At 37.6% G+C, this 17,661-nt stretch overlaps 1 protein-coding gene across 1 annotated transcript; it reads right to left on the bottom strand.

Annotated features, from left to right (window-relative positions):
- Positions 1-12: 12 nt before the first annotated feature.
- On the bottom strand, positions 13-13,699 carry dcaf12 (DDB1 and CUL4 associated factor 12). The gene is made up of 9 exons (XM_028447692.1): positions 13,287-13,699; positions 8,563-8,853; positions 7,833-8,111; positions 7,245-7,305; positions 5,744-5,937; positions 5,090-5,155; positions 4,400-4,562; positions 1,925-2,103; positions 13-1,815 (listed from the first exon to the last, which is right to left on the bottom strand). Exons 1-9 carry the CDS (start codon positions 13,344-13,346, stop codon positions 1,657-1,659), a joined length of 1,452 nt encoding a protein of 483 aa, XP_028303493.1. The 5' UTR covers positions 13,347-13,699; the 3' UTR covers positions 13-1,656.
- Positions 13,700-17,661: the final 3,962 nt, after the last annotated feature.

Below are 17,661 nucleotides of genomic sequence, written 5' to 3'. Positions count from 1 at the left end.
GCCAAAGCTAAGCATGATACATCAATATACATTTTATTTGTCTTTTTTTACTCTGTTGAAAGAATCAGTTTTGCCCCTTCTTAATATCTTACAATATCCTCAGATGCAATCAATTGTAAAAACATTCATGTGGTGTATAAAAAAAACTGGGCATCACCAGGTAGAGAGCTCAAGCCACACATATTCAGATTTTAAAATGTATGAGGTTTTCCCAATATATTTTACACAAACATATAAAATACATTTTATTCAAGTGTTTGTTCAATTGGTGGATGTAACTGGGGGTTCTTCTTTATCTTTTAATCATCATGGAAATTGGAAAAGACCCATGTAGAAAAGGAAAACTGCAATTGCCCACAGCAGCCTTTCATAGAAAGACTTGAAGACAAAATAACAACTCAAGCCTACCCTGCTTCCTACCCTGAACTGAAGTGCCCAGTCATTAGTACAAAATGATGAAGAAAAAATAAAATAATTAAAGGCTAAACTGTAAATTGTAAGGTCCAAATTCATCTAAAGTGTTCCATAACTGTTTTTAGCTAATTGTGAGATCATACTGATCTAATAGTTATCCCTCTAATATCTTTTACAAAGTGCCAGAATTGTACGCAATCAGTTGAGAGACTTGTCAATCTTATTGAGTAGAAGTGGCATCTACGACATGCTACAAAACCTGGTACTCTTGAGGGATGTTTTTTGGGTTGCATGCAAGATGAAAAAGCAAAGGGTACGAAAACACTAAATCTCTCCAAAAAAAGCAAATATTTGACAAATCAGTCACAAAAACAGGGGAAATAAATACAAATCAAGCAACTTAGTCCTAGTAGTGTGATGCCTGTCAAACCAAGGTCCAACAATAAAACAAGCATCTTAGGATGAGTTAAAAACCGAAAAGAATTGCATTTATCAAGCTTCATGGTTCTCTTATCCAATCAGAGGGAGGCAAAGTCCCACTTTGATTGGCTTCATTTTACTTCTGATGATAGAAGTTCTTTGTGATTGTTGCCGGCATTTCCAAACCAGTAAAAATCCTGAATCAAACATCAGCCTGTACTCTGGATCAGTCCTTTGAAATTAATCGTCTCTTTAGATTCTCTTTTTCTTTCCATCTCTCGTTATTGCCTTCCATTTATGTAATAGAATAAAAGGAGAGGAGAAGATCACACGTTTTATCCACAAAGGTGCTGTCATTTAACACAGAAAAAGCAGCAGTGATTACTGTCCTTGAAGCAGACCACAGCCTGATCCCTGCAGGTTGGATTTAAATGTTTTCAAATAACATTTTGAAAAATGGGTTTATCAAAACTCTTGAGTTCCCCTGTGGCAGATGTAACAGCTCTTAAAAGTTATTGGTTAATTGTTTATACATTTTTATATACAGGTATTTATAAACACAATTAGCAAAACTCAAAGATACAGAAGAATGAATCGGATGAAGCAATAATTTTGTGGTGTGAACAAACATATGCAACTGTATTAAATGAAATATCATGCTCCTGAGTCTATGTGAGAACAAACAGAAAAAGCACGGAGGAAAACCAAAGACAGTGATAGAGAGAAAAGACAAAGAGCAAGAGAGACCGGTTTGATCAAGATCCAATGAAGGTGTTGTTAACTTGTTATAGAGCAATGAATGGGGAGGGAAAATAAAGAAGGCTAGCTCCACAACCCTGCATAGTTGCCATGCAGGCCAGAACACAGTGGTCCGCCTGCTACAAACAGCTTGGTGCCAGAGTCGTCGTAGCAGTGGGTGTACACTGCGTTTGGAAAGGAATGGATTTCCGAGAAGTAACTCCTCCACGTCTCATCGTGATTCTGAAAACAATAAGGTGATTAGGAAAATAAAGAGATTATCCATACTTATAAAGAAAGTGAGATGGCAGCAAAATATGCAAATGTTGATTCCAAAATGAAACATAAATACCAGCCAGCCTTTCCCAGTGGTTAGTTTAAGGATTCCATCTCCAGGAAACTTCCGATATCCTCCAGATGGATTTAAAGGTTTTTCCAGAAATCTTTGAGCCCGAATGTCATAGAAGAGAAGAGAACCGAGGCCGGTGCCCACTGTGATGATGTGCTCATAGAAACTCACAGAACGGATTCCTGCACAGACAGACAGATATTCCTTACAGAAAGCAACATACACTAGCACTTCCTGGTATGTGCATTACAGCTTTTTAAAGGAGCAAAAGGCAGGATTTGTGAAGAAATAAACATTCATTTTAAGTATTTTAATGCTAATGGGTGATGAAATGTTAAACAAAATGAGCCCACAAATCCATCTCTATTGTCTTGTGTGCTGCACTATGTAGTGCAATTCGTAGTCCGAATAACAATTCTTTGATGCTCCCACGCCTGCAGTTACCCTAGCGGCCATCGTAAATACTTTGGGAAGCCATTATTCATATCTTTCAGCACTCCGTTCTAAGATATGCCTTCTCTTTTTCAGACTAATGTATTTCCTTTTCCCCAACTATTTAGGCTATGTTCACACTGCAGGTCTGAATGCTCAATTCTGATACATATATAAATCAGATTTGTTGTGTGCTCGTTCATATATTCTTTTATCAGTTTGGAGCATGAATGGAATGCAACCCTGAAGTGACCTGAATGCGTAAGCGGTCGAGGTATTTCTTGCACACGCAGGCATGCATTATGTTTACGGAAATAAATATGGAGGCATCTCATCTCGGCTGATACACAGAATTATGACGTGATGGCATTTTGATGATCATGACGTAAGAATATATGCTATAGAATTGGACTGTTCACATAGACAGGAAAAAATCAGATATGGGCAACAACAACAACGACAAAAATTGGAATTGATCTGCATTGTGAACATAGCCTTGGTTGTATGATGGACCGTTTTGTATAAACTGGGGGTATTCCAGTTACGAGGTTCAACTAACTCTGAGTTGACTTTCTCTAAGCTGGGGAACTGAGTATCTGGTTCCAGGACAGCCAATCTGCATTGTTTGCATATGTTGACCTTGAGTTGTGGGCATGTACAAGCACTATAAATAGCCTTCATCAATGGAGCCCCGATACATGTAGTCACCATGACAACTGGAAAAAAAAATTATCCAGTTATTTTACCCTTAGTGCAGCCGTGAAAGAGAGAAACAGCATGGGAGAAAATGACAACCCCAGTCAAAACTTTGAATGTCATTCGTTTGGCTTAATATTTAACAGTACTTAAGATCACAGCATATACCTGTAGTTATAAATAGAAATAAAAATCAAATCTGATTTTCATTTAGGTGCAATCAAACAAGGGAGAAACTAACTTGGAAGCAGCTAAAAATAAAAACATCATTTAAAAAGGTAAGGCCAATTTTGCAAGGCTTTGGGAATGAATGTGAAACCATGTCTAACAGCTTACTTGAGGAGACAATCTTATATATATTTTTTGTAATCACAGGGTCACTGGTTCGAATCTCACCTGAGCCATCATTGTGGGATGTTGAACAAGTCCCTTAACCCTAACTGCTCCTCGGGCGCTACTGTGGCAGCCCATTGATACCCTCTCAGGGAAAATCACTACATTGATTAATAAAAGATACATTATTATTAATAACAGTTTGTTACCATGGTGAATGATTCACACCTGATTTGCACGGAATGCGTAACTACTCTGTAATGTCTCCAGTGCGTAACTGCTACGTAATCTCCATCTGTTGCAGCAAGGACTCAGGAGATCTCGCTAATTCCAGCTTTTGTGGAGATTATTGTGATTCAACCATGGATAAGGTCAATATTTAAATGTGAAATACAATCCACTGCCACCCTGTCAGGGTGTACCCCCGCATAGTACATGCGAAAAGCTAGAGAGAGGCACCAAAGGAGCAAGCAGGTTGAAAAATGGATGGAAATACGATCCGCCTTGAACACGGCGTATTTTATTTTGAAAATAAAGCAGATATTTAATTCTGTGTCTTGTGCACCATTTCCTGTCCCGCATGGGCTTATCTTGGTTGAGTTCATGTAGAATTGCTCCGGGGTCCGGCAAAAACAGAATGGCTGCGTATCTGTGGTGGAGGGCTCCAGCATGACGGCGTCGTTACACAGCTGTGACGGACCGCATATGCATGCGGTGGAAATTGACACAATGACTTTAAAGGAAACATATCAGCTCCATTGCTATTACGCAGCACATACGCATCCAGTGGAAATTGGGCATCAGAGTTTCAGTTAATTCTCTAAATGGAATGGACATCTTAGAGATTCCCTCATGGCAGAATTAACTTACTGAGTTTTCACATAACCTGCTTTCTGAAATACCCCCACCTAAAATATTTTAAAAATACAATTGTGTGTGTTGAGAAATTAAAAGGAAAAAAAAAAAGATAAATGTTTACTTTACATCTTAAGAAAAATGCTATGACAGGTTCCTTACCACTTCCACTTTCTCTGGAATTTACAGACTTGATGCTGTGTGTTGGCTGTCTGGGATCCAAAAAGGAGACATGGGCTTGGGAGCCCACAGCGTACACTGACCAGTCCTGTCCATATGCCAGACATACGTTTTCTTTGCAGTGAGGAAGCTTGGTAGACAGTATCTTGAAAAGGTCACAAGAAGGCAAAAGCATTCATTTAATGCTACTGTACGCCCACCTAACTAAAAAAAGCAAAAATCATGCAAGTTCTAAAGAAGTCTTGTACAGAATAACTCAATAAACACAGTCCCATCAATTTCAAACAACTTGTAATTAAACGTCTTGGGAGAATAGTTCTGCATCACACTCTACTACACACCAGTCTAAATTATCGCTTGTGAGTGCAAATACAAAAACATAAGGGACTTTTATTATTAAGTAGATCAAAAATGTGTCCTCTTGCACTCAGATCTTTTTACTGAGAAAATGTACCAACAGACTTCTGAGAAGTTTCTATTAAAAAACACTTGGGAAATCTTCTGTATTTTTCTAATACAATTTTAGGTTGATTTATTTTTGTTTTAATTGTACTGTCTTGTCTCCTGCACCTGCTTGGAGACAGACAACATTCTCTGCACTGAGAGGTAGTGGCGCTAACCACAGCTGTCTATTGCAATTAACAGAACTGAATACAGATAAATGGTGTATACCTTGCACAGATTATGCTCAGCTTTCCAAAGGTGAAAATAGCCATCCAATGACACAGCACCTAGTTCCTAAAAAAGGCAGACAGGAAAAAAAACATAAAATATGGGAGGCTGACTAAAGGCCTTTAAAAGCGCTGCTCTTTCTTTACTGCTGACAGGTTATTAATTGCAATTTTAAAGGATTGAAATTCTTGTCCTCATTACACAGCAAAGCATGCTTTAACCAGTGTCACAAGAAAGTGGATTTGTTTTCTAAAACCTGGGGCTGAGAGTTGTGAAAGTAATTTCCTGTACTAACGTTGCTTTGGCATAAAATGAACATTTTGGAGAAGAGAAACTGGACATTTGAGTTTCTGAAATTGTCTGTAGAAGTGAATGAGTGTGTATATGATTATGTCTATGTGGTGGCCCTGTGACAGAAAAGCATCTTGTCCAAGATGTACCTGGGTGGGATTTTACACCCAACGCAAGGTGGAGATAGGTACTAGCAGACCCCCACGACCCTGAGTGCAGTAGTAAGAGGGTATAGAAAAAGGGTGGATGTAATGCTCTCAATAGAGTTGCACTATTAATAATCATTGAGTTTAGCGATCACAGGTCTGAGACAATCAATCCAAGTGTCAATTGTGATTCACTTCCAAGCTCTGTCACACTTACTTTATGGTTGTTGTTAAAGGCCAAAGCTCGGACTTTACAGTTGTATGGGTTGGTGTATTCTTTTGGAATGTCCTCGAGGGCCCGATGGGAGATGTAAGCATATGAGGGCACCGTCTCCTCTTTCTGACTTCTTTCTGAATGACTCAATACCTCCTCTGTGACCTCCCATAAGCCCATAGAGCCATCTCTGGATCCTAAGAAAAAATTAAGACACAAAAGTCATCTCGTCAATTGGCTACATGCACAATATGGTGTCCAATAACTTCTGGTCACAGTTTTTGGGGGCGCTAACTTCCAGTCCATTATTGTTGTTGTTACGAAGCCAGCGAGCGGAGAGAATAATAAGCATGTTCGGTGTCAAAAAGAGGCGATTGGTCTATCAAAGGATTGGAGGTTCAGCATTACACTGTTGTGTACATAGATCTACCTTTTATTCACAGTATAATTTCTGTATTAGCTTCCACTGCTTCCCTGCTGATAATACAGCACGTCAGCAATGGATAACCAATATCCGGATAGATAACTTCACTCCAAGTAGGGACACAAGAGTGTGTAGCTGGCATTTATTACCCAGTGATATTGTGTTTATGCCAAATTGAAAACGAGGACCTGCGGAGACGATTTGAGCTGGCTCTGAGTCAAATACTGTAGAGCGGCTGCAGCTGCGTACGTGTTTTGAAGTGCTTTGCTAACTCATAACTTTTATATTCTCTATTTAGTTGTAGCAACAGTGCATGTAGTATTCAAAGTTAAAGCTGCAGTGTGTGAGTTTTGTGAGGCGCTCTATGCTCCTTCTTCCCCTCCTGAACAAAAATCACGTGCATGCGCACACTACGGAACTGTTTGCGACTGTTTTCTCCATAGAGACTAGTAAAAAATGTAGGAACTTTAGCTTGTGCTATTGAAGAGTTTTCTGATGTTTTAGAGACATGAAAGCATGTATCACTCACTGCTGTGAGGACAGTAAGAGGCTAGTAACCGCTGCTCACACACAAGCTGCCGAGCTGGAGCAGGTCAGAGCACACACACTCCGGCCACACCGTAGAAGTTTTTAATAAGCTATTTATTCTATCTGTTCCCACTCTCTCTCTCTGACTCGGGGCGAAATGCGTTGACTGAAAGCATTTCAAATATATGATACAGAAAAAATATGCATCATATTTAGATTATTTTTAGAAGCGTGACACGCTTACAGCTAAGTTGCTAGACAGCTCCATAAACATTCAGTGCTGCTGGCGTGGAAGAGCCGTCACATACTGTACTGTCAAAAATCCAAAACACTTTTTTATGTAACGTCATATGGGGCAAAGTGCAGCGAAAGCTGTCAGGAACTCGGCCGCTCACACTGTCTTGTCATTGAACCGGAAGTGTGGTGCCTCACACTGTCAAATGCGGAAGTTAATTTTTGTTGCTCGGTGCAACAAGCCAATTCCTAAGAACACGTGTCAGAAAAAAGTGTGTGTATACTTTGTTAAGATGATCAGAGGTTTGAAAAACTCACCAGAGACTGCCATGTTGTCACTAATCCAGGCTATAGAGAATATCCAGTCATTGTGACCATCCTTGAAAAACAAAAGATTTGCCATGAACTAAAAAATGTTGTCTCATGTTTCATGCTTCAACTACAGACAAATGCTAGAGAGGTTAGTTACACTCACAGATGACATACAATATCCTAAATATTACTGATTTGCATTAATTGTTAGAAATATTAATTAGGAAATAATTATTATTAAAAATGCAGTTCTTTAGAGATTTGTCTCTGCTTTTATCAAAGTCTCACATAATGAATGAAGACATCACAAGCCTAGAAACTAGATAAAAATAATGTTAGAAAATTAAACATTTTGTGTTTTTTGAGATTGACTGTGAAACTGTTGGAAATATTTTGTCACAAATTTCTATTGGCAATTTCAAAATATATAGTGTGAACAATTGCACAAGATAAAATGTAAATCATGACCCCCCAATTACAGTGTGTAGCATGCACCACTCGTCTTTTTCTTGAGCTCGCAGACCCAAGGCGCCTGTGCAAAATAAAGCAGGTACAAAAGATGAAAGAATTAGTGTCAAAGCTCCAACTTCTTACATCTCCAACACAAACAGGATCCAGTGTGGGCAGCTGGTAGACAGCCAGACTGTTGGGATTGTCGCCTCCTGTAGCGAGTAGCGTTCTTGAAGGGTTGAGCTCAATAGCATGAATTCCACAGCCCTGCTGGTCCAGCCTGGCACGGGGGCCTCCTGTTGGGTGGTAATGCCGCCCAGCTACCACAGTGCTCAAAGCCCCTGAGCCGCCATCATGACACTCCCTGTCCTTCAGCATTGGAATACGTGTTATCTGTCCCGTTAGGACATCTGCTACAAAAAGCTGTAATCAAATTAAGAACATTCACTCAGTAAGATTAATGACATAACATAAATACAATACAATTAGAATCTCTCATTAAAATGACTATCAAATCAAACCTACCCATTCCTTAAAGGTAAGAGTTACTGGTTAATATTTTAAATAGTCTAATTTGTTGATTTTGACCCACAGACAAAATCCATGACACAAAAAAAGTCATGGATTTTGCAGCAAAAATCAGGGTATAGAGTGCTGCTGTTTACAATTGGTAACCGTACATAACACATCTAACTTATGTGTTGTTAACACTAAATGGCGCAAGTATTCTTTAGTTTATTTACATAACAAGAGAAAGGCAATTTTTTTTTTTCTTTATCGTAGTGTACAACAAATCAACTATTTTACTTTGGCTAATGCAAAATGTTAGCATTCAACAAAAACAGATAAAATGATTTAAACACAATGATCTTACCGTGTTGCACTTGGTTCCACACACCACCTGTCGATGATTGAGCCACTGTGAAGCAAAAACCTTGTTGAGTCGCCCCAGTGAAAACTCCCTCTCCTTGAGAATGCCAGGGAGCCTGCCAGCTGCAAAGCCACGCAGGCTTCGCTGGAACTGCAACTCATGCTGCTGCTGAGGTCTGAACTCTCGTCCCCGGAGCGCACATACCACAGAATGCCTACTGCACCACCACGGCTGGGCAAGGCGAGATGAACAAGAAACACGGCTCCGCTTGTGTGGCCCCTGACACCAGCCCAACTGTGGGAAGAGGGAAGGAAAGTTATACATGATTTCTCACAGCACAGGTTAACTTTGATCATTCTTAAAATGTTTCACACCAATGGCAGCGTGCAAAAAATTATTGAAGAGATTAAAATATTTTTTTTTATTTATTCTTTTATTTTTTTCAAACATTGTGCAAACATTTCTACCTAAAGACAGGCAATGCAGATAAAATAAATCGTAAACGTGTTAAAACCACCCTTTGAGATCACTTTTTAACACATACAAATGGTTCTAAAACCAAGGTACAAACTTAGGAGCTTGGTTGTTTAAGTGTTGGTTGCTATTTGCTACCTGTGGTGGTATAACAAAGTGGCCAATATTGAAATCATTAAAATTTAGTATTTAAGAAGTGTTTTAAAACCATCTCCCTTCAGATTACTCAGAACCTTTGAAGTAGGGGTGGGAACCTCGGGGTACCTCACGATACAATAAAAAGCTCACGATAACGATTATCTCACAATATGACGATACTGCGATAATCGATATATTGGTCAGAAATCAATCTACGATAATCTATGACATAAGGAAAAAAAATTAATTGAAAAAATACAATTTTTATTTAATATCTCTGAAAGACAATAAATTGAAAAAGTGTCCTATGAACAGTGACACTATTTTAGTGCAACATTTCTGTAAATAAGTGTCAACATACCAATGTACACGAATAAGTATCTCCAATAGTGCTTTCTGTAAACAAAAGATAGGGTGTTTCTTACCAGTGACACCATTATAGTGCAATATTCCAGTAAACAATATATTGGTTCCTTCACCAAACAGTGACAAAATTTCTGTGAAAAAAGACCTGCACATTTTAGTGAAAAAGCAGAAACGTTTTTAAGAAAAAAACTAAAAATTAAAAATTTAATATAAAAAAAATCAATACTTAGCGTGAGCATATCAATAATCATGCGGGGGAAAAAAATTGCAATATATCACCGTATCGCGATATCGTCACACTCCTATTTTGAAGTAGCTCACAGTTTAGGAAAGGTTGGTCACCCCTGGTATATACTGTAGTCATCTTAAAGATGTAAATCCTTGTTTTAATAAGGAATAAAATGGCTTAAAAGTGACCAAAAATGGTGGAAAATTTGGCGAAATGGGATTTAAAAAACCACAGAAATGGGTTAAAAGGTGCAAATTAGAGTGACCAAAAAACGGCCAGAAAAAGTGGTAAAAAGGGTTCAAAGTGTCAATATTGGCTTAAAAGTAGGAACAATTACTTTAAACTGGTAAATATTGGGCATGACAAGTTGTGAATATGGATAAATTGGCAAAGGTGGGAAAAGTGGTGGAAAGGGTTTAGAAGTGGTGAAAATATCTTGAAAGTGGCAGAAATGGGAGTAATATAGCAATACCGCATTAAAAAGGAGGAAAATATTAGAGCACCTGCTTAAATCCTTCCACATGTGAACGTGTCCCTGTTGTATTGTGACAACATGTTTTACCGACGAAGAATTAAAACAATGACAAAACATGTAATTATATTCAAAACTTAAAATATCATTGTGATCACAATAAGATCAAGAATAGATTAAATAATACAAATTCCAAGTGTAAGTGATCTTGAACAAATTAGTAGTAGAAAAGGAAAAAAAAAAGAGTGTAAATAAGTATCTTTAAAAAGCTGGAGCTAACCTGCCTGCAGGTTGTGGAGGTAATAAGCTTTAAATCAATCACAGAGTTCCTTTTACTTAAATCAAGTCCATAAAATAAATAATATCTTATTTGAAAGAATGCTTACAAGTTAACTAAGAAATGTCTAATTAATGTTACCCAAATCACATAGTTGATCATAAATTAAAAAGGTTTAATGTTCAGAATAAACACTAGTATCAGCAGAAAAAAATATTTCAAAGCGTGTACGTTACAAACTCACTAATGAGTGCAGTGTGAAACATGCTTTCAGGCGTACACAGTGACAGACGGGGTAATACCTATTAAAATCACAGGCTGTCGGCTAACAAACATTTGCATGTGATTAGAAATGAAAGCTTGGGGAAATATCAGCGGTACAGTGATGTCACTCCTCTCTCGGTCTGTTTACGAATTGCGACTACGCTGCATTTCTGTTTCATGTGTCCCTCCCTCCGTACATCTCCGCCGTGCTTTAATGACAGAGATGAACTTCAGAATTTACACTTAGTGTTTCACTGCTTTGTTTTCGGTGAAAAGTTCTGAAGCTTTAGATACTTAGGGTTATGGTACACTTAATCAGTTTCTCCCCTTTCCTCCATTCTTCTTTGCCTTTTACTTGCACAAAGTTGGTGGTGCAGCACTGCCCTAGCAGTCAATTTAAGGTACTGCAGCAGAAAGAAAGCAAGAAACAGATGCGGGCTGGATTTTATCAGGAATTTACAAGATTAAATGACGAGTCGATGATACAAAATCCACATTGACACACAACGTTGAGTGATGAAAATAGGTTAAAATATGGCAAGTTTGGTGTAGTTGCAGAAAAAGGGTAAAAAACAGTCCGAAATGGGCTTGAATTGGTCAAAAATTATTCTTTGTTTCTTTCAGGCATCTCGCGACCCCGAATGGGGTCTTGACCGCAAGGTTGAGAACCACTGACCTAAGGGTTAGGGTTAGCTGTAAATACAATTGGCCACGTCTTTGCAAAGTCACTCACAAGTTAGAATTTTTAACATTGTGAGAACTGTGTCGGGAGAAACTAGAGAGGTCACTAAAATTACAATCATAGGCCAAGACGGAAGATCTGACATTGGACCCTGCCACTTAGTTCAAGTGAAAGAATCTCATAACTTTCCACAGACAAAGCATCATACATTAATTTGTCAGCCAAAATCAGTGCCTGATCTCAATTATGTAAGAGGGACAACTGAATTCTCATTTAACACACTTCAAAACCCGAAGGATACTCTCCCAGGAAAGGGTGAAGCAATTGTGGCTGCAAATGACAAGAAAACTACATATAAAACCAAACAGATTAGGAATTATATGTCAAACAGTAAACTATCCAAAATACAATTTGAGGTTGACCAATATATCGGCCAGCCGATATATATGGACTTTTTTCACACTAGCCCTCCCTAAAAAATGGTAAGAAACACTTTATTATATGGAGGATATAAAAAGAAAGGGCAGTGTTACACCTAAGTGAGGGGGAAGGGAACAGGGAGGAGAGACTCAAGGTAGGAAATGGAAAGGGTGGGGAAGAGTTGATTATTATAAAGTGAGACGTGATTTTGTAGTTGTGCATATGGTGACAAGTGTGAAGCTTAGATATAATGGTGGTGGCTGTAAACAAAGGGAAGGAGTGAGTGGTTATACCTACAACATGTATTTAGTTTAAACCCACTACTTGCACATTGTATATTGTTGTCGTGCTTTACTGCTTCTTACCTGTCCTGTACTTATAGTTTTACTTGGTGTGTACAGGTATATTTAAAGTTAAATAAATGTTAAGAGTTCTATTGGTGTATTTAACCTAATTTCATCATAACCAATGTGCTTTAAAAAAAAAAAAAAAAAAAAAAAAAAGTATATCAGCCTTTGAAAATCACCTCTTATTATATCTATACAAAGCAATTAGTTACAGTGCAAAGAAATGTATCAGCTCAACCAGTTTGACACATGTGATAGTCATCAATGCCAAATTGGTAGGTGTTTAAAATCAAATTTTGGTTTTGTCATCATTTTGTTTGCATTGTTTGCAAAAGTTAAATCAGGCACGGTTTCAGGAAAAAGTATCCTCCACTATAGAAAACAAAAGCAGACTTCTAAAGAAAGGGGAAGTCAAATGCTTGTTCAAAACATTTTTGTTTGTTCGTCCATTACAACAGTCCATAGCCATGGCCCTATTTTAAAAAAAAATGGGCCGTTGTCTCATTTGGGTTAAGTCAAGTTATATTAGCAGAGCTTAAACACATTTTAAGATACCAAACTGTTAACGCAAAAAGCCATTGAGAGCGATGTGACGGATGTCTTTGCTAACGTTCGCCAGATAGATAGCAACAGCGTTAGCATAGATAAAATAACTCGGTTTCTGCTGCAAATGTTACCATGACAAGTGACGTCTCAAATCAAGCTACTGTCAGACAGCTTAACTATTTACCACAGGTCAACAAATATAGGACAACAAAAAGAGAGTACGTTCACCTGATAAGTTTAGCAAACATTTATGCTAACATTAGCAGAAATGTCAACGGACTGTCGACAGCGAACGTTGTGATAGGATTACCCCGTACCGACTTCTTACTGAACATGTACTCTTTTTATGTTTCAGATAATCTCACATTTACTAGTAGTGTACGCAAATAAAGTCCATGTTTTGCTTAATGTCACAACATATATTTCTGCGCCCCATGCTACCTAGCTTGATGCTAGTATGCTTGCTAATATACCAGATGAGCTAATGTGGACCCTCGCTGGTTTCCGCCTACCTGTTGTTGGTCCTTGGGCTCTCCTGCCTTCCTTTTCCTGCTAACTGTTTTTCTCGCCATAATCCGAAACACACAGGTCCCTCACCCACATGGAGGGTAAAAGTGACGCCGGACAGTGGGTCATATAATGGCGATAAGCTTTTAAGTTGCTTGGCCCTCCCTGGCAGCGTCCGACGACGAGGAAGGGCGATCACATACGGATGAGGTTGGTTTGTAGCAGGTTCCGAGTATCCGTTATTATCTCGCTGACTGCTCTTCAGAATAAAATCACACAGTGTCCGTCCAAACCTCTCTGTTTCAATGGGATCGCTAGCTAAATCCAGATATTCACCCTCCTATTTTGATTCCTGCCAAATCGCGTAAGCAACGACGGCAAAAAGCATTGAGCATCGCGCAGCCGCAATGAAACATCAACAAACAAGGTCGTGCGTGTACCTCCACGTCGTGCGTGCTCGTTCACGATACCCACCGCCACACTGTAACCTTTTTAGCATCGTGTCGTACTTGATTTAATTACAATACACTACTTAAACGTATCCCCTCACACATATATACACACATATGTTCCGATTACTTCCATGACCACAAAATCAAGCAACTAGATTACTTTTACTAACATTTATGGAAAAATATTGAAAGTATAAAAAAGTGTGCAATACAGAGTGATACTAAAACCTGTAAAGTAAATACAGCCCTGTACTACGTGCACAGGCTATAATATCACAAAGTTTATCATTGTACCAGTTGTTAGAGCTACTTTACCAGGGGGCAAATATTTATTTGTGGTTATTGTTTAATCATTAGGCTTTTTTACTGGCGAGTTTATAAAGATTATTGTATTATTGTGCATAGTTCCGGTTATGAACATATACGTACATCTGAATGAGGTAACCTTTAAAAAAAATAAAAACAATGTTACAAAAAATCTTAAAAATATCATTAAAATAAGTCTGTTTTGTCATTGTAGTGTACTTGTGACCCACAATATCAGATGGTTAAATCAGGTTAATTAGTTTGTACTAAGATTTCAATAAGGAAATAAAACTAGGGATGTCCTGATACAACTTTTTCACTTCTGATATGATCCCAATATTGCAGCCTTGCATATCGGCCGATACCGATATTGATCCAATACGATATCAGCACGAATCATACATACTTTTATTACTTATTTTGTAGTGTGGAATGTTAGAAAAGGCTTGATCAAGTGATGTTACTCAGAGAACAATAGTCAGCAACAGTAGGTTACTTTGTTGGAGTGTGAACCACAGTCACCTATTGATAGAAGTGCTGGAGCGGAACATTTTATCGTAGAGTTTATATCGGTGATTTGAGATGTAGTCCGATAAAATTCAATATTTGTTTTCTGGCTGATATCCGATATCAATATTAGATCAGCACACCTTTTTTTTTTTTTTTTTTTTAAAGGATTTTTTTGGGCTCTAGTGGCCTTTATATGACAGTTGCTTGACAGGAAAGGGATCAGAGAGAGCAGGGAATGACATGCAGCAAAGGGTCCCATGCCGGGAATCAAACCTGGACCGGCTGCAGGTGAGGAACTACAGCCTCCGTTCATGGGGCGGGCGCTCAACCCACTGAGCTAAACACCCCTCCCTGAGGAGCAGGGGGCAGCCACAGTGTAGCGCCTGGGGAGCGGATAGGATTAATATAAGGGACTGATCAACATCCCACAGTGATGGAGATTAGAACCAGTGAGCCTATGCCTGCTCCCTTCACCACAAGTACCTTTATCCACAGATTATATATTTATGGAACATTTTACCAGAAATATACATTTTTACTTCAAAAAAATTGTAGGGGAACATTTTTTTCCTTGCATATGAAGATTAAGTTATTTTGAGGACATGTTCAACTATGATAAACACATTGTCTCAGAATGTTTTTATGCTTGAATAAAACACATTTTTATACGCATTTCATCCCTGAAATGTCAGGCCGTGTCACAGAAAAAATTTATATTTATTTGTCAGAAAGGTTTCCTAATGGATTTCTTTGATATAAATAACATTTTCTTATTGAGCACATGTCCCCACCGGTAATTGTATCCAACATGGTTTTGTATTTTGGATACGAAATAGAAGCAACTTTTTGGTCATCTGTAGTGGATGATAAACACAAAATGACTGCCAGACATACGATTGTAAAAAAAAAAAAAAAAAACTACCTTTACATTGGAATTTAAAAAAAAAATGCAATGGTGGATAAATACCACCACCTTTATATACACAGTTTAAGCGATATATTCATTATTATTTTCTTAAATAATCTATTTTAACATCATAATGTCCTGTGTGACAGTACTGACGCTGGCGTGACAGGACTGACTATGGATTTTGTTGATGCAGGAAAAGTTCAGTTTTGGGTTATTTTATTAAGTTGTGATAAGCATTCCTATTTGAATGTATTATTATAATTTTAATGTTAATGTTATATTAGACTACCATGGTTGAATTCAGCCAAGGACATATAATAAACAACCTTATTCCTTACACTATGACTGATAATTGATATAGTCCAAACGTATTTTTAATTCATAGATTTATTTCAACATAAAAACACTTTTCATTGAACAATTCAATTCAATTTCATTTCATTCAATAATAAAATGCCAAGATAAAATAAGAATGAACAACCCTAACCCAAACTTTAACATGACTTATCCCTAATTCTCACTCTCAGCCAAACCTTCTGAAGACCAGCCGAAATGTCCTCACAAAATGTAAACATCTTCACATGAAAGGTAAAATGTTAAGAATGTGTTCCAGGTCCCTATTCTAATACTCATTTTCCATAAACTTAGCCCAGATGTCTTTTTGGATTTCATGATGATGGTTGATTACAGGCAGAGGAGGTGGAATGAACCGAATGACATCCTCAAATATGTACCACATCTTGTCCTGTTTGGTGGGCCAGAAGAATTGGTTCACTCCTACTTGGTGCATGCGTCTCACTTGTACCTGAACCTCATCAATGATGGTGATGATGCCTGGGTGGAGGTCTCCGTCATATTAAATGACGCACCATTTGTCGATGACTTCTGGACTTCTGTCGTTGGTGTGTTGAAGCAGAAGGCCTTTGTGTTATAGCATGTGCACTGTAGAATCTATACAGTGCACTCGCAGCTCACATCCCAGTACAACATCTGCCCAGGAGAGGTAGTGACAACCTGGTGTATCTTCATGGTAGAAGGGACTTGGGAGACGCTGTCTGGCATGTCTTAGCTATGAGCATAAAAAGCATAAATTTAGACTGTATTGTGTTGTAATTCATACAATGTTTTACGATGGCGTGCGTTAAATACATATTTTATGCAATAAAGGCAATAAAAAGGAACACTGCCTCTGACTTGTAAGGCCCGGTCACAGGGCCGTCACAGCCTGACAAGTGGCCATTTTACCTGTCATTACTCAGCATTCTATTATGCTAGCACCAAAATTATTAGCTTGCTAATTAAGGATTTTAGTAATCTTTTAAGACATGTTTTGGATTTCAAATTGTTAAAAATTTTTTGGGGAAATTTTAGCGTGACAGGGCCTGACTCTTTAGCCCGTCCTCCTGAAAAAAAAAAAAAAAACATTAAAAAAAAATGAAAATTGGTCAAATGATGTTCCTGAGACAACTAAACATAACAACCCTGGATCAACCTGTCACTGAGAATGTTCATGAACATAATATTTTCATTTAAATGTTCACCTGTACTACTCATCAATGCACTACTGCACTATTATCTTATTATTATTATTGTATTTTTTTATTTCATTTCATTATTATTATTACTATTATTATTATCTTGTTATCTTATTTAGTTTGCACATATTAATCTAACTACTCTTATATTTATGTTTGTACTTCTTTTTTTTAATTTATTTTTCTTTATTCTAGTTGATTGTTATTATTTAATGTTTACACTATCAGAGAGAGCACAGTTCACCAAGAAAAAATCCTCGTGTGTATTCAATACATTACTTGGTCAATAAAGTTGATTCTGATTCTGATTGATTCTGACATACTCGTAAAGGCGTATTACACACTTTTTAGGTAGTGTTATGTAAATGGGACAGGACTGACTGGAAATATGGGGACAGTTGTAGAATAGTATTTATTTGTTAAATATATGTAGGATTTAATGCTTTTAAGTAATTAATGTGAATGATAACATAATATTGATTTAAATTGTGTTTTTTTTCTAAATAAAAAGTTTTTAGAATAACAAGACAGTGAACAAGGAAGCTTCAATTTAGCTGAGGACAGGCCATTTTTCAGAATTTTTAATTTTCAAAAGTGTTTTTAATGAAAGAAAATACATCTGAGAACCTGATGATTTTCATATTAATGTACAAAACTCACAGAAAAT

The sequence above is a fragment of the Gouania willdenowi genome, chromosome 5, assembly GCF_900634775.1.
Source record: "Gouania willdenowi chromosome 5, fGouWil2.1, whole genome shotgun sequence".
Taxonomy (NCBI): Eukaryota; Metazoa; Chordata; class Actinopteri; order Blenniiformes; family Gobiesocidae; genus Gouania; species Gouania willdenowi.
The sequence above is the reverse complement of the archived record's forward strand: the minus strand, read 5'-3'. Positions and strand labels throughout refer to the sequence as shown.